The following is a 21,955-nucleotide window of genomic DNA, read 5'->3' on the forward strand; positions in this document are numbered from 1 at the left end:
TGGATGAAAGGTGATGGATATGGTCTTCTCCTTAGAGCTATGGGATGCTATAAAGATGTTTTTTTCTGCCCCACAGACACAGGATCACCCTGCTTAGTGTCTAGGATGGATCACAGAGATAATCCTTGCAAACAGAGAATCAAAGACTCGATCTGTATCAAGGTTTGTGGATTGATGTGGGACACAAGAGAGATGGCTCGCCTCCTGATACTCCAAGGCTTCTGATCTGGATATGACACACCAAATCAGAGAACCCAAGCTGGATATTACACACCAGCAGAATTGAGAGAAAACTCAAAACAAAGAAGTTGAAAAAAATGTCGATTGATTGATCTTCATGCCAAAACGTGGCTACATATGTTAAAAGAATAAAACTGAAAACCCTAAATTTAAACCAAGATGGTTTAATCTCCTAATCCAATTCGAAATTGGTTTATTTTAAATATTAATCTACCCAAATCTGGTTTACTCAAATTCCTAATTGTCTTTGGTTTAAATTAAATGAAAGCCCAATAAACTAAACCCATTACATTGCAATTAAATCAAACCAACAAGCTGGTTCTTCTTTGGTTTATGATGGGCCACGACTTGAACTTGATTTGGAGTGTCTCCTAATGAACTTTAGATCCTCCACGTCCTGTTAGGCCAGCTAGAAAGCAAGTGGATCAAGATTCTGGCTGCAACTCTCTTTTTGGACCGAAAAAGCCCTATTTCGCCTAGATCCAAATATAACCCAATCCAGAAACTTCCTGACATGTTTTCCTTGTTCTCCATACAAATTTGGATGAGGTGAATGGTCTCCATAGCTCCTGTTAAGCTCAGTTGGTTGAATCCTCTTTGTTCAAGCTGTTTCAAGGCAGTACCAACAGTTCTTCTCTTCTCTCTATCCAGAACCTCATAGATCATGCCAATAAGAGTATGATACTGTCCATTAAACTGCACCATGATCAGTGGTATAGCTGACCCATACATTGGCTTCAATCCATTGATTCCAATCCTGATCAGGATCACACCATCCCCTCCTCCTTTAAAAGGATTTGTCCTCAAATCCAAGCTCTGTAGGATGACAGAACCTTGATAATTTAACTCCAAAGTTCCTGACCTGGCCATGAGATATATCATCACCTCTCTAGTCTCTCCAGGATGAAACACAAAGCTCTGCAGTCCTTCTTCATGTCTCAGCAACATCTTGGAACTTTCCTCACTGCATGTGGCTTCTAAGGCAGATGATTTCTCCACTTTGTTGAGTTTGCAGTTGAATGCTTCTCTCCAGGATGATCCTATCCACGTCCTGGTCATCAACATGAGACCATGTACTCTCAGTTTAACATCCTTCTGGTCAGGTGGTCGTGTGGTTTGGTCCCCATACTCATCCTCCAGTTCTGGCTTCTCTTTAACCACCACCAGTTCCTGTTTATCTCTTCTCAGCTTGTTCTGGTCAGTTATGAACCTGATAAAGGACGTGTTACCTCCTGACTCTCCTTCATTCTCTCTGCAAATAGTTTTTATCATACCATTCTCTCTCCCTTTAAAAAGATTTGACCACAAATCTTGTTTTTCAAGAGTGAATGAACCTTGCAAATTGAGCTTGTATGCAGTTGCTTTCTGATCCAGAATTTGTTTGTTTCTTCTAACCACACACAAGCTTCCTCCTGGTTCAAAAACAACTTGTTGCAAGCCCTTAACAACTCTCAGATGTTCCACTAAGCTGAGCTGAAGACATACCAAAGGTCTGATTAGTAACTCACAAGCTAAAGACTTAAAGTTATCACCTTGCTCAACAGTAGGAAGCACCAATTCAAGAGCTTTAGATGACCCTCCAGGAACCTTTTCTTCTTGTTTTATTTGATCAGGCACGTGGCCACACTCAGCTTCTGCAACTTCTGCCTCCTCCTCTAGTTTTAAACAAAGAGTTGTTGGTTCTGGTTCAGTTTTATGACTCTCCTCAATCTGTTGTATTGGAGAAGCTAATATAGAAGCTTGCTGCTTTTCCTCCTCTTGTTTCAATGATAGAACAGGAACCACAGATCTTCTCTCAGCCGGTTTTAATGGCAATTCAGACCAATAGGCAGGCTGATCTAAAATAGTAAGCTTTGTTGCTGCTTCTGGTTTTAGTTTTGAAAGTTTCCACTGCGAGACAAACCTCTTCCTCATCAAGGTCTTCATCTCCACCCATGAAATAATTTGAGGTTTTTTTTCAAATCTCCTAGTCTGAGAAACTCTCTGCCACCATGAGAATGCACTTCCACAGAGTCCATTGACTGCTAGACATACCTTTTTCTTTTCAGTGTAGTATAGGAGTCCAAAGAGAAACTCCATCTTCTTTTCCCAATCAAGATATGCCTCTGTATCAATCTTCCCATAGAAGAATGGAATTGTAAGCTCTTCTTCATATCCAGACATAGAATACAGTTTGTTAACTGATAGATTTCGTGCTCCCTTGTTAAAACTTCAAACCCTAACCCTCAAGAGGCTCTGATACCACTTGGTGCAGCCCTGGAATGGCTGTCTCTCCCTGGATCACTTGAAGGGGGCGTGGGTGGATGAAAGGTGATGGATATGGTCTTCTCCTTAGAGCTATGGGATGCTATAAAGATGTTTTTTTCTGCCCCACAGACACAGGATCACCCTGCTTAGTGTCTAGGATGGATCACAGAGATAATCCTTGCAAACAGAGAATCAAAGACTCGATCTGTATCAAGGTTTGTGGATTGATGTGGGACACAAGAGAGATGGCTCGCCTCCTGATACTCCAAGGCTTCTGATCTGGATATGACACACCAAATCAGAGAACCCAAGCTGGATATTACACACCAGCAGAATTGAGAGAAAACTCAAAACAAAGAAGTTGAAAAAAATGTCGATTGATTGATCTTCATGCCAAAACGTGGCTACATATGTTAAAAGAATAAAACTGAAAACCCTAAATTTAAACCAAGATGGTTTAATCTCCTAATCCAATTCGAAATTGGTTTATTTTAAATATTAATCTACCCAAATCTGGTTTACTCAAATTCCTAATTGTCTTTGGTTTAAATTAAATGAAAGCCCAATAAACTAAACCCATTACATTGCAATTAAATCAAACCAACAAGCTGGTTCTTCTTTGGTTTATGATGGGCCACGACTTGAACTTGATTTGGAGTGTCTCCTAATGAACTTTAGATCCTCCACGTCCTGTTAGGCCAGCTAGAAAGCAAGTGGATCAAGATTCTGGCTGCAACTCTCTTTTTGGACCGAAAAAGCCCTATTTCGCCTAGATCCAAATATAACCCAATCCAGAAACTTCCTGACATGTTTTCCTTGTTCTCCATACAAATTTGGATGAGGTGAATGGTCTCCATAGCTCCTGTTAAGCTCAGTTGGTTGAATCCTCTTTGTTCAAGCTGTTTCAAGGCAGTACCAACAGTTCTTCTCTTCTCTCTATCCAGAACCTCATAGATCATGCCAATAAGAGTATGATACTGTCCATTAAACTGCACCATGATCAGTGGTATAGCTGACCCATACATTGGCTTCAATCCATTGATTCCAATCCTGATCAGGATCACACCATCCCCTCCTCCTTTAAAAGGATTTGTCCTCAAATCCAAGCTCTGTAGGATGACAGAACCTTGATAATTTAACTCCAAAGTTCCTGACCTGGCCATGAGATATATCATCACCTCTCTAGTCTCTCCAGGATGAAACACAAAGCTCTGCAGTCCTTCTTCATGTCTCAGCAACATCTTGGAACTTTCCTCACTGCATGTGGCTTCTAAGGCAGATGATTTCTCCACTTTGTTGAGTTTGCAGTTGAATGCTTCTCTCCAGGATGATCCTATCCACGTCCTGGTCATCAACATGAGACCATGTACTCTCAGTTTAACATCCTTCTGGTCAGGTGGTCGTGTGGTTTGGTCCCCATACTCATCCTCCAGTTCTGGCTTCTCTTTAACCACCACCAGTTCCTGTTTATCTCTTCTCAGCTTGTTCTGGTCAGTTATGAACCTGATAAAGGACGTGTTACCTCCTGACTCTCCTTCATTCTCTCTGCAAATAGTTTTTATCATACCAGTTCCACGTTTTATTCTTTTACCAAATCAGAGAACCCAAGCTGGATATTACACACCAGCAGAATTGAGAGAAAACTCAAAACAAAGAAGTTGAAAAAAATGTCGATAGCCTCTAAATCCCTGAGACCTAAATCGAAACCTAAAAAGCCTAAACCGGCGACTCAACCTAAAACCCTAGACGTTCCTTGTTCGTCCTAAATCCTAGACATCTTCAAATCCGAACGTCTTCAGCACTTGATCGCGTCCTCAGCTCTACTTTTGGCATAGATTTATGGAGAACATTATCAAGAAGATTCAGCTGATGAAAGTGATGATGGATCTCAGGCTAGTCATCATGGTAGAAATCACAACCGCAGGCGACCAGCTACTGATAACCTAGGCAATCTCAAGCTTAGAATCCCTCCATTCCATGGGAAGAATGATCCTGATGCTTACTTAGAGTGGGAGAAGAAGATTGAACTGGTTTTCAATTGCCAACAGTTCACTGAGGAGAGGAAAGTGAGACTAGCAGCTACTGAATTCTGTGGTTATGCTATTAGCTGGTGGGATCAGATTGCTACTACCAGGAGACGCAATGGAGAGCCTCAGGTAGCTTCATGGTTTGAGATGAAAACTGTGATGAAGAAGAGATTTGTTCCTAATCACTATGGAAGAGATCTACACCAGAAGTTGAGAAGGCTTTCTCAAGGATCTAAGAGTGTAGAGGACTATCACCAGGAGATGGAAACACTCATGTTGAAAGCTGACTTAGAAGAAGAAGTAGAAGCTACTATGGCTAGATTCCAAGGAGGTCTTAACAGAGATATACAAGATAGGTTGGAGCTACAAGAGTATGAGGACATGGATGAACTGCTACATAAGGCTATTTTGATTGAGCAGCAGAACAAGAGGAAGAGCTCTACCCGGTCTTCATACACCCCTGCCTCAAAACCGGCCTACTCCAAGGAAGATAAGCCAGGGGATAAGTCCAAAGAAGGGTCTTCTTCAGTGGAGAACAAGAGAGATGACAAGGGTAAAGGAGTAGCCACACCTACTAAGACCAGGAACATTAAGTGTTTCAAGTGTCATGGCTTTGGTCACTATGCTAATGAGTGCACCAACAAGAAGGTGATGACTATCTTAGCCGACGGGGAGGTGATATCTGAAGAGGAGGACGCCGGCCAAGAGTCTGATGAGGAAGGCGTGGAGTACCCTGTCCGTGGAGAGCTATTAGTCACCAGGAGACTTCTCAATGCTCAACCTAAACCCAAAGAAGATGAGCAAAGGGAAAACTTGTTTCACACCAGATGCTTGATTCAAGAAAAGGTTTGTAGCTTGATCATTGATGGAGGAAGTTGTACTAATGTAGCAAGTGCTGAGTTGGTGGAGAAGTTGGGTCTTCAAGTGTTCAAGCATCCTAAGCCATATCTGTTGCAATGGATCAATGATGAGGGAGGATTAAAGATCACCAAGCAAGTGAAGGTATTGCTATCAGTGGGAAAGTACCAGGATGAGATCACTTGTGATGTAGCACCCCTGGAAGCTAGTCACATCCTTCTTGGACGTCCATGGCAGTATGATAAGAGATCAGTACATGATGGCTTTACCAACAGATACACTTTTATCCATAAGGAGAAACAAGTTACCCTGGCGCCAATGACCCCTCAGGAGGTACACCAGGATCAGATGCATCTCAAAATGAAGAGAGGAGAGTCCAAGGCCGCCAGCAAATCCTTGCTTCTTGAAGAGACCAGCCAGGTAAGTAAACTCAACCTCTTTGCTACTGCTAAAGATATCAAAACTGCTGTGATTGAACAATCAAATTTGATACTAGTAGTTTACAAAGAATTGTTGAGCTCTACTACTAACCCTGCTCCTGAGACTCCAGAGGAGATTGAGTGTCTTTTGCAGGAGTATAGAGATGTGTTCCCAGAGGACAATCCCATAGGTCTGCCGCCTATTAGGGGAATAGAGCACCAGATTGACTTTGTACCAGGAGCTACTTTACCAAACCGTCCAGCATACAGGACCAACCCTGTGGAGACTAAGGAGCTTCAGAAACAAGTCAATGAGCTAATGGAGAAGGGACATATCAGGGAGAGTATGAGTCCTTGTGCTGTACCTGTCCTCTTGGTGCCAAAAAAAGATGGAAGCTGGAGGATGTGTGTGGACTGCAGAGCCATCAACAACATAACAGTTAAGTACAGACATCCTATTCCTCGCTTAGATGATATGCTAGATGAGTTACATGGTTCATGTGTCTTTTCTAAAATTGATTTAAAGAGTGGTTACCACCAGATTAGAATGAAAGAAGGAGATGAGTGGAAAACTGCCTTTAAAACTAAGCTAGGATTGTATGAATGGCTTGTGATGCCTTTTGGGCTTACTAATGCACCTAGTACCTTCATGAGATTAATGAATCATGTCTTGAGAGCTTTGATAGGACGATTTGTAGTTGTTTACTTTGATGATATCCTGATTTACAGCAAGACTATGAAAGAACATGTTAATCACTTGAAGCAAGTTCTAGATGTGCTTAGAAAAGAAAATCTGTATGCTAACTATAAGAAGTGCTCTTTTGGCACAGATAACCTTGTCTTTTTAGGTTTTGTTGTGACTTCACAGGGCATACAGGTTGATGAGGAAAAGGTGAAGGCTATCAGGGAGTGGCCGATTCCTAAATCTATTGGAGAGGTCAGAAGTTTTCATGGACTTGCTGGCTTCTACCGGAGGTTTGTGAGAGATTTCAGTACAGTTGCAGCACCCCTGACTGAAGTAGTCAAGAAGAGTGTAGGTTTCACTTGGGGACCAGCACAAGAAGAGGCATTTCAAATGCTAAAAGAGAAGTTAACAAGTGCTCCCTTACTTGCACTTCCTGACTTTTCTAAGACTTTTGAAATTGAATGTGATGCATCTGGTATTGGAATTGGAGCTGTGTTGATGCAGGATAAGAAACCCATAGCTTATTTCAGTGAGAAGCTAGGAGGCGCCACCTTAAACTATCCTACCTATGACAAGGAGCTGTATGCCTTGGTGAGAGCTTTACAAGTGTGGCAACATTACTTGTGGCCTAAGGAGTTTGTGATCCATACAGATCATGAATCCCTTAAACATCTCAAAGGGCAACAGAAGCTGAACAAGAGACACGCCAGGTGGGTGGAGTTCATTGAGACCTTTCCTTATGTCATTCACTACAAGAAAGGTAAGGAGAACGTAGTGGCTGATGCACTCTCCAGAAGGTATACTCTTTTATCTTCAATGGAAACTAAACTCTTAGGATTTGAACACATCAAATCTTGCTATGCTAATGATCCTGAGTTTAAAGATGTGTTTAGAGAATCTGAGAAACATGCTAGTGGAAAATTCTATCAAGTAAAAGGATTTCTTTTCTATGATAACCGCCTGTGTGTTCCTAGTGGTTCTTTGAGAGAATTGTATGTTAGGGAAGCTCACGCAGGAGGGCTGATGGGACACTTTGGGGTCGCCAAAACACTCTCCACCTTGCAGGAGCACTTCTACTGGCCGAGTATGAAGAAAGAAGTGGAGCGTGTGTGCTCAAGGTGTGTCGTGTGCAAGCAAGCCAAGTCTAAGGTCCAACCAACAGGTTTGTATACACCTCTCCCTATTCCTACTGCACCATGGATTGATATCTCTATGGACTTTGTCTTAGGATTGCCTAGAACTAGGAAAGGAAGAGATAGCATCTTTGTGGTTGTTGATAGATTTTCTAAGATGGCTCACTTCATACCTTGTCATAAAACTGATGATGCATCTTTGGTAGCTGATCTATTCTTTAGAGAAGTTGTTAGATTGCATGGTATGCCTAGGACTATAGTTTCTGATAGAGATACTAAGTTCCTTAGCTATTTCTGGAAAACTCTGTGGGGAAAGTTGGGAACTAAGCTATTGTTTTCAACTACTTGTCATCCCCAAACTGATGGTCAAACTGAATCAGTCAATAGGACATTGTCTACTCTTTTGCGTGCCATCATTAAGAGTAACATTAGGACATGGGAGGATTGTTTACCACATGTAGAGTTTGCATATAACAGAGCAGTGCATTCAGCTACTAAACTCTCTCCTTTTCAAGTTGTTTATGTGGTGTAGCCATGAGTAGAGACATTGGAGAGCTGAGTGAGTCTGATGAGGGAGAGCCAGACTTGAGAAGAGAAGAGCCAGACTTGAGCAGAGAAGAACCAGAGCCAGACTTGAGCAGAGAAGAACCAGACTTGAGCAGAGAAGAACCAAATGAGCTAGCCAGCTTGTGGAGTGGACCAGTAACCAGATCAAGACTGAGAGCACAAGAGGAGAGGCTCCAGGAGATAGCCAAAACCGTGGGCCTTGGTTCAAGACAAGGAGATCAAGATAAACCAGCTTGTTGGTTTAATTTAATTACTTTGTAAGGGTTTTGGTTATTGGGCTTTCATTTAATTTAAACCAAAGACAATTAGGATTAGAATTAGAATTAAACCACCTTGGTTTAGCATTAGGGTTTTCGATTTTCACTTTAAGAACATGGGGGCTGCAGCCTTGTTTTCTCAACTTTCAATCTAAGAATTATTCAGTCAACTTTGTTGTCTTGTCTCTAGCTTTCTCTGTTCAGCTCTAGAACATTGATCTCACTTAAAGGAAGGAATTCCTGTGAATCCCATCTTAGACAATACAAGGTGATCTTGTGTCTTTGAGTAGCAAACCATCCTTGGCGCCAACCCATAGGCTCAGGGAGACGTCCACAGTTCAAAGGAGAGCTAGTAGCCTCTTAGAACATCCTCTATCCATCCACCTTCAAGTGATCCAGAGTTTAAGCCATACCCAGGCTGCACCAAGTGGTATCAGAGCCACTTGAAGGTTAGGGTTTGCAATTTGACTACTCAGATCATTCATTCCATCAAACACTTCTCTTATCTTTCTATCTGTTGTAAGCCAGCTGAGCCAACCCTGCAAATCAAAAAAAAAAAAAGAAAAGAAAAGAGATCTCTGATCCAAATCAAAAAAAAATATATAGCTGAAGAGTAATCCAGCTAGCTGAGGAGAAATCCAGCTCAGGGTGGTAAAGTCAGCTGGTGCCTAAATCTCTTAATACTTCCTATCTGATTCATTGGGGTTTTAGTTCTAGATCTTAAGTGTAGAACTTTGTTTTTCAACTGAACTTGTGGGAAGAGCTGAGACTTGGCGATTTGAAAACTTGAGTGAGAGAGAGATATAATTTTGTTCCTGGCTTTGTGTTTTCTCTAACTATTTCAGGAACAATGAGTGAAGAGAGGCGAGATGGAAAGCAACCTGAGAGTTCAGGAGAACCGGCTGTCCAGCAAATCAACCTCAACCAAGTTCAATTTGAGGCTATGATAGCTGAGATAACCAGAAGAATGCAAAACACTTACAACCGTGTTCAACAAGCTAATGAAACTTTACCTGGTGATAATGCAGGGCAAGAGAGGGACGCGGTTGCTGCTGGAGTTCAGAGAGCACGCATTGGACCTATAAGAGGGCAACGAGTTGAGCTTAGGACCTATAAGAAGAGTTGAGTTTAGTAATCCAGGCTCTGATACCACTTGGTGCAGCCTGGGTATGGCTTAAACTCTGGATCACTTGAAGGTGGATGGATAGAGGATGTTCTAAGAGGCTACTAGCTCTCCTTTGAACTGTGGACGTCTCCCTGAGCCTATGGGTTGGCGCCAAGGATGGTTTGCTACTCAAAGACACAAGATCACCTTGTATTGTCTAAGATGGGATTCACAGGAATTCCTTCCTTTAAGTGAGATCAATGTTCTAGAGCTGAACAGAGAAAGCTAGAGACAAGACAACAAAGTTGACTGAATAATTCTTAGATTGAAAGTTGAGAAAACAAGGCTGCAGCCCCCATGTTCTTAAAGTGAAAATCGAAAACCCTAATGCTAAACCAAGGTGGTTTAATTCTAATTCTAATCCTAATTGTCTTTGGTTTAAATTAAATGAAAGCCCAATAACCAAAACCCTTACAAAGTAATTAAATTAAACCAACAAGCTGGTTTATCTTGATCTCCTTGTCTTGAACCAAGGCCCACGGTTTTGGCTATCTCCTGGAGCCTCTCCTCTTGTGCTCTCAGTCTTGATCTGGTTACTGGTCCACTCCACAAGCTGGCTAGCTCATTTGGTTCTTCTCTGCTCAAGTCTGGTTCTTCTCTGCTCAAGTCTGGCTCTGGTTCTTCTCTGCTCAAGTCTGGCTCTTCTCTTCTCAAGTCTGGCTCTCCCTCATCAGACTCACTCAGCTCTCCAATGTCTCTACTCATGGCTACACCATCCCCTCCTCCTTTAAAAGGATTTGACCTCAAATCCAAATCATCTGCAATAAAAGGATCCAAGTCAGAAACATTGAAAGTAGAACTGATTGTGTATTTCCCTTCAAGATCAATCTGGTAGGCATTGTTGTTGATTCTCTTCAGCACTTTGAAAGGTCCATCTTTCCTTGGCAGCAACTTTGATTTCCTCTCAACAGGAAACCTCTCTTTTCTCATGTGAATCCACACAAGATCACCCGGTTCAAGTACTAGCTCCTTGCGCCCCTTGTTCTTCTGCCTCTCATACATCTTGGTCCTCTCCTCAATGTTCTTCCTGACCTGTTCATGCAAAGACAAAACAAACTCGGCCTTTTGCTTGCCATCAAGGTTAGTTTGTTCTTTTAAAGGTAAAGCAAATAAATCAAGAGGAGACAATGGGTTAAACCCATAAACAACTTGAAAAGGAGAGAGTTTAGTAGCTGAATGCACTGCTCTGTTATATGCAAACTCTACATGTGGTAAACAATCCTCCCATGTCCTAATGTTACTCTTAATGATGGCACGCAAAAGAGTAGACAATGTCCTATTGACTGATTCAGTTTGACCATCAGTTTGGGGATGACAAGTAGTTGAAAACAATAGCTTAGTTCCCAACTTTCCCCACAGAGTTTTCCAGAAATAGCTAAGGAACTTAGTATCTCTATCAGAAACTATAGTCCTAGGCATACCATGCAATCTAACAACTTCTCTAAAGAATAGATCAGCTACCAAAGATGCATCATCAGTTTTATGACAAGGTATGAAGTGAGCCATCTTAGAAAATCTATCAACAACCACAAAGATGCTATCTCTTCCTTTCCTAGTTCTAGGCAATCCTAAGACAAAGTCCATAGAGATATCAATCCATGGTGCAGTAGGAATAGGGAGAGGTGTATACAAACCTGTTGGTTGGACCTTAGACTTGGCTTGCTTGCACACGACACACCTTGAGCACACACGCTCCACTTCTTTCTTCATACTCGGCCAGTAGAAGTGCTCCTGCAAGGTGGAGAGTGTTTTGGCGACCCCAAAGTGTCCCATCAGCCCTCCTGCGTGAGCTTCCCTAACATACAATTCTCTCAAAGAACCACTAGGAACACACAGGCGGTTATCATAGAAAAGAAATCCTTTTACTTGATAGAATTTTCCACTAGCATGTTTCTCAGATTCTCTAAACACATCTTTAAACTCAGGATCATTAGCATAGCAAGATTTGATGTGTTCAAATCCTAAGAGTTTAGTTTCCATTGAAGATAAAAGAGTATACCTTCTGGAGAGTGCATCAGCCACTACGTTCTCCTTACCTTTCTTGTAGTGAATGACATAAGGAAAGGTCTCAATGAACTCCACCCACCTGGCGTGTCTCTTGTTCAGCTTCTGTTGCCCTTTGAGATGTTTAAGGGATTCATGATCTGTATGGATCACAAACTCCTTAGGCCACAAGTAATGTTGCCACACTTGTAAAGCTCTCACCAAGGCATACAGCTCCTTGTCATAGGTAGGATAGTTTAAGGTGGCGCCTCCTAGCTTCTCACTGAAATAAGCTATGGGTTTCTTATCCTGCATCAACACAGCTCCAATTCCAATACCAGATGCATCACATTCAATTTCAAAAGTCTTAGAAAAGTCAGGAAGTGCAAGTAAGGGAGCACTTGTTAACTTCTCTTTTAGCATTTGAAATGCCTCTTCTTGTGCTGGTCCCCAAGTGAAACCTACACTCTTCTTGACTACTTCAGTCAGGGGTGCTGCAACTGTACTGAAATCTCTCACAAACCTCCGGTAGAAGCCAGCAAGTCCATGAAAACTTCTGACCTCTCCAATAGATTTAGGAATCGGCCACTCCCTGATAGCCTTCACCTTTTCCTCATCAACCTGTATGCCCTGTGAAGTCACAACAAAACCTAAAAAGACAAGGTTATCTGTGCCAAAAGAGCACTTCTTATAGTTAGCATACAGATTTTCTTTTCTAAGCACATCTAGAACTTGCTTCAAGTGATTAACATGTTCTTTCATAGTCTTGCTGTAAATCAGGATATCATCAAAGTAAACAACTACAAATCGTCCTATCAAAGCTCTCAAGACATGATTCATTAATCTCATGAAGGTACTAGGTGCATTAGTAAGCCCAAAAGGCATCACAAGCCATTCATACAATCCTAGCTTAGTTTTAAAGGCAGTTTTCCACTCATCTCCTTCTTTCATTCTAATCTGGTGGTAACCACTCTTTAAATCAATTTTAGAAAAGACACATGAACCATGTAACTCATCTAGCATATCATCTAAGCGAGGAATAGGATGTCTGTACTTAACTGTTATGTTGTTGATGGCTCTGCAGTCCACACACATCCTCCAGCTTCCATCTTTTTTTGGCACCAAGAGGACAGGTACAGCACAAGGACTCATACTCTCCCTGATATGTCCCTTCTCCATTAGCTCATTGACTTGTTTCTGAAGCTCCTTAGTCTCCACAGGGTTGGTCCTGTATGCTGGACGGTTTGGTAAAGTAGCTCCTGGTACAAAGTCAATCTGGTGCTCTATTCCCCTAATAGGCGGCAGACCTATGGGATTGTCCTCTGGGAACACATCTCTATACTCCTGCAAAAGACACTCAATCTCCTCTGGAGTCTCAGGAGCAGGGTTAGTAGTAGAGCTCAACAATTCTTTGTAAACTACTAGTATCAAATTTGATTGTTCAATCACAGCAGTTTTGATATCTTTAGCAGTAGCAAAGAGGTTGAGTTTACTTACCTGGCTGGTCTCTTCAAGAAGCAAGGATTTGCTGGCGGCCTTGGACTCTCCTCTCTTCATTTTGAGATGCATCTGATCCTGGTGTACCTCCTGAGGGGTCATTGGCGCCAGGGTAACTTGTTTCTCCTTATGGATAAAAGTGTATCTGTTGGTAAGCTGGAGGATGTGTGTGGACTGCAGAGCCATCAACAACATAACAGTTAAGTACAGACATCCTATTCCTCGCTTAGATGATATGCTAGATGAGTTACATGGTTCATGTGTCTTTTCTAAAATTGATTTAAAGAGTGGTTACCACCAGATTAGAATGAAAGAAGGAGATGAGTGGAAAACTGCCTTTAAAACTAAGCTAGGATTGTATGAATGGCTTGTGATGCCTTTTGGGCTTACTAATGCACCTAGTACCTTCATGAGATTAATGAATCATGTCTTGAGAGCTTTGATAGGACGATTTGTAGTTGTTTACTTTGATGATATCCTGATTTACAGCAAGACTATGAAAGAACATGTTAATCACTTGAAGCAAGTTCTAGATGTGCTTAGAAAAGAAAATCTGTATGCTAACTATAAGAAGTGCTCTTTTGGCACAGATAACCTTGTCTTTTTAGGTTTTGTTGTGACTTCACAGGGCATACAGGTTGATGAGGAAAAGGTGAAGGCTATCAGGGAGTGGCCGATTCCTAAATCTATTGGAGAGGTCAGAAGTTTTCATGGACTTGCTGGCTTCTACCGGAGGTTTGTGAGAGATTTCAGTACAGTTGCAGCACCCCTGACTGAAGTAGTCAAGAAGAGTGTAGGTTTCACTTGGGGACCAGCACAAGAAGAGGCATTTCAAATGCTAAAAGAGAAGTTAACAAGTGCTCCCTTACTTGCACTTCCTGACTTTTCTAAGACTTTTGAAATTGAATGTGATGCATCTGGTATTGGAATTGGAGCTGTGTTGATGCAGGATAAGAAACCCATAGCTTATTTCAGTGAGAAGCTAGGAGGCGCCACCTTAAACTATCCTACCTATGACAAGGAGCTGTATGCCTTGGTGAGAGCTTTACAAGTGTGGCAACATTACTTGTGGCCTAAGGAGTTTGTGATCCATACAGATCATGAATCCCTTAAACATCTCAAAGGGCAACAGAAGCTGAACAAGAGACACGCCAGGTGGGTGGAGTTCATTGAGACCTTTCCTTATGTCATTCACTACAAGAAAGGTAAGGAGAACGTAGTGGCTGATGCACTCTCCAGAAGGTATACTCTTTTATCTTCAATGGAAACTAAACTCTTAGGATTTGAACACATCAAATCTTGCTATGCTAATGATCCTGAGTTTAAAGATGTGTTTAGAGAATCTGAGAAACATGCTAGTGGAAAATTCTATCAAGTAAAAGGATTTCTTTTCTATGATAACCGCCTGTGTGTTCCTAGTGGTTCTTTGAGAGAATTGTATGTTAGGGAAGCTCACGCAGGAGGGCTGATGGGACACTTTGGGGTCGCCAAAACACTCTCCACCTTGCAGGAGCACTTCTACTGGCCGAGTATGAAGAAAGAAGTGGAGCGTGTGTGCTCAAGGTGTGTCGTGTGCAAGCAAGCCAAGTCTAAGGTCCAACCAACAGGTTTGTATACACCTCTCCCTATTCCTACTGCACCATGGATTGATATCTCTATGGACTTTGTCTTAGGATTGCCTAGAACTAGGAAAGGAAGAGATAGCATCTTTGTGGTTGTTGATAGATTTTCTAAGATGGCTCACTTCATACCTTGTCATAAAACTGAAAACCCTAAATTTAAACCAAGATGGTTTAATCTCCTAATCCAATTCGAAATTGGTTTATTTTAAATATTAATCTACCCAAATCTGGTTTACTCAAATTCCTAATTGTCTTTGGTTTAAATTAAATGAAAGCCCAATAAACTAAACCCATTACATTGCAATTAAATCAAACCAACAAGCTGGTTCTTCTTTGGTTTATGATGGGCCACGACTTGAACTTGATTTGGAGTGTCTCCTAATGAACTTTAGATCCTCCACGTCCTGTTAGGCCAGCTAGAAAGCAAGTGGATCAAGATTCTGGCTGCAACTCTCTTTTTGGACCGAAAAAGCCCTATTTCGCCTAGATCCAAATATAACCCAATCCAGAAACTTCCTGACATGTTTTCCTTGTTCTCCATACAAATTTGGATGAGGTGAATGGTCTCCATAGCTCCTGTTAAGCTCAGTTGGTTGAATCCTCTTTGTTCAAGCTGTTTCAAGGCAGTACCAACAGTTCTTCTCTTCTCTCTATCCAGAACCTCATAGATCATGCCAATAAGAGTATGATACTGTCCATTAAACTGCACCATGATCAGTGGTATAGCTGACCCATACATTGGCTTCAATCCATTGATTCCAATCCTGATCAGGATCACACCATCCCCTCCTCCTTTAAAAGGATTTGTCCTCAAATCCAAGCTCTGTAGGATGACAGAACCTTGATAATTTAACTCCAAAGTTCCTGACCTGGCCATGAGATATATCATCACCTCTCTAGTCTCTCCAGGATGAAACACAAAGCTCTGCAGTCCTTCTTCATGTCTCAGCAACATCTTGGAACTTTCCTCACTGCATGTGGCTTCTAAGGCAGATGATTTCTCCACTTTGTTGAGTTTGCAGTTGAATGCTTCTCTCCAGGATGATCCTATCCACGTCCTGGTCATCAACATGAGACCATGTACTCTCAGTTTAACATCCTTCTGGTCAGGTGGTCGTGTGGTTTGGTCCCCATACTCATCCTCCAGTTCTGGCTTCTCTTTAACCACCACCAGTTCCTGTTTATCTCTTCTCAGCTTGTTCTGGTCAGTTATGAACCTGATAAAGGACGTGTTACCTCCTGACTCTCCTTCATTCTCTCTGCAAATAGTTTTTATCATACCATTCTCTCTCCCTTTAAAAAGATTTGACCACAAATCTTGTTTTTCAAGAGTGAATGAACCTTGCAAATTGAGCTTGTATGCAGTTGCTTTCTGATCCAGAATTTGTTTGTTTCTTCTAACCACACACAAGCTTCCTCCTGGTTCAAAAACAACTTGTTGCAAGCCCTTAACAACTCTCAGATGTTCCACTAAGCTGAGCTGAAGACATACCAAAGGTCTGATTAGTAACTCACAAGCTAAAGACTTAAAGTTATCACCTTGCTCAACAGTAGGAAGCACCAATTCAAGAGCTTTAGATGACCCTCCAGGAACCTTTTCTTCTTGTTTTATTTGATCAGGCACGTGGCCACACTCAGCTTCTGCAACTTCTGCCTCCTCCTCTAGTTTTAAACAAAGAGTTGTTGGTTCTGGTTCAGTTTTATGACTCTCCTCAATCTGTTGTATTGGAGAAGCTAATATAGAAGCTTGCTGCTTTTCCTCCTCTTGTTTCAATGATAGAACAGGAACCACAGATCTTCTCTCAGCCGGTTTTAATGGCAATTCAGACCAATAGGCAGGCTGATCTAAAATAGTAAGCTTTGTTGCTGCTTCTGGTTTTAGTTTTGAAAGTTTCCACTGCGAGACAAACCTCTTCCTCATCAAGGTCTTCATCTCCACCCATGAAATAATTTGAGGTTTTTTTTCAAATCTCCTAGTCTGAGAAACTCTCTGCCACCATGAGAATGCACTTCCACAGAGTCCATTGACTGCTAGACATACCTTTTTCTTTTCAGTGTAGTATAGGAGTCCAAAGAGAAACTCCATCTTCTTTTCCCAATCAAGATATGCCTCTGTATCAATCTTCCCATAGAAGAATGGAATTGTAAGCTCTTCTTCATATCCAGACATAGAATACAGTTTGTTAACTGATAGATTTCGTGCTCCCTTGTTAAAACTTCAAACCCTAACCCTCAAGAGGCTCTGATACCACTTGGTGCAGCCCTGGAATGGCTGTCTCTCCCTGGATCACTTGAAGGGGGCGTGGGTGGATGAAAGGTGATGGATATGGTCTTCTCCTTAGAGCTATGGGATGCTATAAAGATGTTTTTTTCTGCCCCACAGACACAGGATCACCCTGCTTAGTGTCTAGGATGGATCACAGAGATAATCCTTGCAAACAGAGAATCAAAGACTCGATCTGTATCAAGGTTTGTGGATTGATGTGGGACACAAGAGAGATGGCTCGCCTCCTGATACTCCAAGGCTTCTGATCTGGATATGACACACCAAATCAGAGAACCCAAGCTGGATATTACACACCAGCAGAATTGAGAGAAAACTCAAAACAAAGAAGTTGAAAAAAATGTCGATTGATTGATCTTCATGCCAAAACGTGGCTACATATGTTAAAAGAATAAAACTGAAAACCCTAAATTTAAACCAAGATGGTTTAATCTCCTAATCCAATTCGAAATTGGTTTATTTTAAATATTAATCTACCCAAATCTGGTTTACTCAAATTCCTAATTGTCTTTGGTTTAAATTAAATGAAAGCCCAATAAACTAAACCCATTACATTGCAATTAAATCAAACCAACAAGCTGGTTCTTCTTTGGTTTATGATGGGCCACGACTTGAACTTGATTTGGAGTGTCTCCTAATGAACTTTAGATCCTCCACGTCCTGTTAGGCCAGCTAGAAAGCAAGTGGATCAAGATTCTGGCTGCAACTCTCTTTTTGGACCGAAAAAGCCCTATTTCGCCTAGATCCAAATATAACCCAATCCAGAAACTTCCTGACATGTTTTCCTTGTTCTCCATACAAATTTGGATGAGGTGAATGGTCTCCATAGCTCCTGTTAAGCTCAGTTGGTTGAATCCTCTTTGTTCAAGCTGTTTCAAGGCAGTACCAACAGTTCTTCTCTTCTCTCTATCCAGAACCTCATAGATCATGCCAATAAGAGTATGATACTGTCCATTAAACTGCACCATGATCAGTGGTATAGCTGACCCATACATTGGCTTCAATCCATTGATTCCAATCCTGATCAGGATCACACCAATACCCCTCCTCAAGAGGTGTCTTAGCTATCTTTCCTCCAAGCACATCAGCTTCCTTTAGCATATCCATTGCATACTTCCTTTGAGACATGAACAAACCCTCCTTTGATCTGCATATCTCAATCCCCAAGAAATACTTCATCTCTCCCAAGTCTTTGATATCAAATACTGACCTGAGAAACTCTTTAGTGGCTTTAATCCCAGCCTTATCACTCCCTGTGATAATCAAATCATCCACATACACTAGAATCACAATGATCCCTGATGGCCCGACCAGTGTGAAGAGTGTGTGATCTAGTTCAGACTTCCTGAACCCTCTCCCATTGAGTGTTGTACTCAGCTTCCTGTACCAGGCTCTAGGAGACTGCTTCAACCCATATATAGCTTTCTTCAATCTCAAAACATTTCCTGGCTTTACTAGATGCTCAAGACCAGGAGGAGGAAGCATATATACCTCATCTTCTAGCTCACCTTGCAGGAAAGCATTCTTCACATCCATCTGCCACAAATCCCACTCCAAGTTTGTTGCAATGGATAACACAATTCGAATTGTGTGAAGCTTGGCCACTGGTGCAAAAGTATCAATGTAATCTTCTCCATAAGTCTGTGTAAATCCTCTTGCAACCAGCCTGGTCTTGTGCCTATCTATCTCCCCATTTGCAAGATATTTAATGGTGAAGATCCATCTGCTTGAAACTGCCTTCTTCCCTCTAGGTAATTCACTCTCATACCAAGTGTCATTCCTGATCATTGCATCCCTTTCATCTCCTACTGAATCTCTCCAAACCTTGTGCTTCATAGCTTCTTCATAAGATCTTGGTATCTCATTCTCATCCAAGTTACACATAAACACCATGTGCTCTTCTGGAAACTCAGCAAAGGAACACATGGCTTGAGAGGGATGCTCCACAGCCTGGGCATTGTAGTACACTCTCGTGTTTACCCAGTTGGAAGGATCCCTCCTTATCCTTGTGCTCCTCCGCAAGGTCTCAACCTGTTCTTCAGCCTGAACATTCTCTTGTGCTTCCTCTCTTAAACCAGTAGGTTCCCCCTGCTCATTTCCAGTAGGTTCTCCCTGCTCATTTCCACCTGACTGAGCTCCACTCTCTACTTCCTGTGTCTCCTCCTGATCATGCTGACCTGAATCCTCTTGGTTATGCTCCTGCTCCCCTGATTCAGATCCATTCCCCCTCTCATGATCAAGAGGAGTTGTTCCTCCAGCTTCTCCAGCTTGATTAGTAGGTCCTGTTCTTCCTGGTTCCTGATCTTGGGATAATCCTATCCCTAGCCTCTCCAACAACACCCTCAATGTTGTTGCCTTCTCTGATGGAGCTCGGGACAGATCCTCTAGGTCTTCCCATTTCTTCTCCTCATAATACCCTTTAGACTCAACAAACTTCACTTCTCTAGATACCATAACCCTCCTAGTTATTGGATCATAACATTTGTAGCCTTTCTGAGTGATTGAGTACCCAATGAACATAGCTTTAGTACTCTTTGCTTCTAGCTTGTTCCTTCTTTCTCCGGGAATCATCACATAACATAAGCACCCAAAGACTCTCAAATGATCAATGTGTGGCTTGGTCTTGTTCAATACTTCAAAGGGAGACAGTTTCTTCAAGACACGGGTTGGCACTCTATTGATGAGATAGCAAGCAGTCTGAACAGCATCACTCCAAAACCTCTTAGGGACATTCATGTGGAACATGATTGATCTCGCAACCTCCATCAAATGTCTGTTCTTCCTCTCAGCCACCCCATTTTGTTGTGGTGTGTAAGGACAGCTAGTTTGTTGCACAATCCCATGCTTTGCAAGATGACTCTTGAAAGCATTGCTAGTGTATTCTCCTCCATTATCAGACCTCAGAATCTTCACAGTGGCATTGTACTGATTAGTAACATATGCTTGGAAGTTCATGAAGGCTTCTAGGACTCTGTCTTTGGAGGGAATCATGGTGATCCATGTGTACTTTGACTTCTCATCAATGAAAGTCACAAAGTACTTATGGCTGTCTCTAGACATACAGGGAGCTGTCCACACGTCTGAATGCACCAGATCAAAGCAATTCTCATATCTGGTTTCTGATGTTGGGAAGACAGTCCTACAGTGCTTTCCAAGTATACAAGCTTCACACTCCAAGTGATTGAACGCCATACTTGGTAGAATCAGTTCAATTGCCTTGGCATGAGGATGTCCCAGCCTTGCATGCCATGTGAGATTATCACACCTATCCGTTGTGCTGCTTAAACACACAGACTCCACAGGACTAGGCGCCTCAGTTGTTTGGAGATGATAGAGCTGATGCTTGCTGTCTCCTCTGCCAATAACCCTTCCAGTCTTCAAATCCTGGAACTCAACTTCATTTGGTCTGAAAACTACTTGACAATCCAGATCAACTGTAGCCTTCTTAACTGAGATTAGATTGGATGTAAACTGAGGTAGGTAGAAGGCAGTGGAGTTCTTCTCAAACAGCTTGAGGTTTCCCACTCCTTCTATTGGGATCCTGGTACCATTGGCTATCATGACACTCCCTGTTGCTGCTTTAACCTCACTGATTAGTCTCTTGTCACTGATCATGTGGTGTGTTGCTCCAGAGTCAATGATGATGGGTTTAGATGTGGATGCTTTGGCAGGAGCACCCAGACTCCGAGTCGTAGCCAAAGCATACACATGCTTAACCAACTCATCCCATTCCTCCTTTGTCACACACTCATCTGCCCTCTTGGTATCCATTCCTCTCATATCCGCACTGTCTCCTACTGTTTCTCCCATGTAAGCTGAGTATGAACACTCTCCTATAACCATCTGCTGAAGTGCATCCTTGATTCTCTTCAAGATTACACTCATCCTGCCACTTAAGTGCTCAGACTCGCTATCCTTTCTCCATACCCTTCTCTTCATTAACCACTCCTTAGAAAGTTTTCTCAACCTTCCCCTCTTACAGCTTGTACCTCCCTTCCATCTTTCTGGCTTCCTGTTCATTTCCCACACATCACAAGTATATTTAACAAGCTCACATACCTCTTCCATAAGGAAGCTGAAGATCACATCTTGCTTCCTCCTTTCTTGACTACATCTCGGATTTGATGTGTGTGTCTTCACCATATCTAGCTCTGACCACACTGTTGAGATGAAGACCAAGAAGTGAAGAGATGGAGCTTTGGGGTTAATAGAGTGTTGAGGCTGAGACAGTAACTTTAGAGATTACCATGGTAACTTTTATTTTACCACAGTAACTTTGGAGTGGTAAGATAAAAGCATGGGAAGTTACCTTGAACCTATTTGGAGAAGGGATCACGTCCAAAGGGGAGCAAGGAGTGGTGTGGATAAGGTTTGGTCATAGCTGGAAAGGTGAAGCCACTTTACAGCCTGTCCAAGCATGTGAAGCCTCTCAGCAGCCAGCTAGCCTTGACTTCACATGCTTTGAGTCCCATTTTCGAAATCCTCTTTGTATCAGCCTTATCTCTTCATTTATAACTTGTATCTGAGACATTAAATTAATTAATGGAGTTTTGAGTCTCTCTCTCTCTAGAATCTCTCTATTCTCTCTAAACTTTACTCTAATCTTCTCTGATTATTATTAAACACACTCTAAAACACAAAAGTGTATATGGTATCAGAGCCAGGTTGCTCAAAAGGGGGTGAGTGTGTGATTTCTTTTTCGCAAATCTGGGTTCTTTCTTGAGTGTTCTTAGTGTTCTTGGTGTTCTTGAGTGTTCTTGGTGAGTCTGGGTTATGTTCTTCAGTCACTAGGCTCGTTTGGATATTTCTGATGGAAACAAACAACCTAGGCATGGAGATGAAGCATAGTTCTAGTATTCCATTGAAGCTTGAAGAGGAAACTGGTGGAAGTTGGTCAAGATGGGCGAAGGCAGTGTTGAGGAGCTGTGTGTTGTGGAGTAGTCATAAAAAGGGGAAGCCTTTGAGAAGAAT

The 21,955-nt window shown here is 42.0% G+C and overlaps 1 protein-coding gene across 1 annotated transcript; it reads right to left on the reverse strand.

The window, feature by feature from the left end:
* Positions 1-1,816: 1,816 nt before the first annotated feature.
* LOC125596744 lies at positions 1,817-18,016 on the reverse strand. Its single transcript, XM_048771791.1, has 2 exons — positions 15,937-18,016; positions 1,817-4,009 (listed from the first exon to the last, which is right to left on the reverse strand). Exons 1-2 carry the CDS (start codon positions 16,868-16,870, stop codon positions 3,162-3,164), a joined length of 1,782 nt encoding a protein of 593 aa, XP_048627748.1. The 5' UTR covers positions 16,871-18,016; the 3' UTR covers positions 1,817-3,161.
* Positions 18,017-21,955: the final 3,939 nt, after the last annotated feature.

The sequence above is a fragment of the Brassica napus genome, unplaced genomic scaffold (assembly GCF_020379485.1).
Source record: "Brassica napus cultivar Da-Ae unplaced genomic scaffold, Da-Ae ScsIHWf_1273;HRSCAF=1818, whole genome shotgun sequence".
NCBI classification, from domain to species: domain Eukaryota; kingdom Viridiplantae; phylum Streptophyta; class Magnoliopsida; order Brassicales; family Brassicaceae; genus Brassica; species Brassica napus.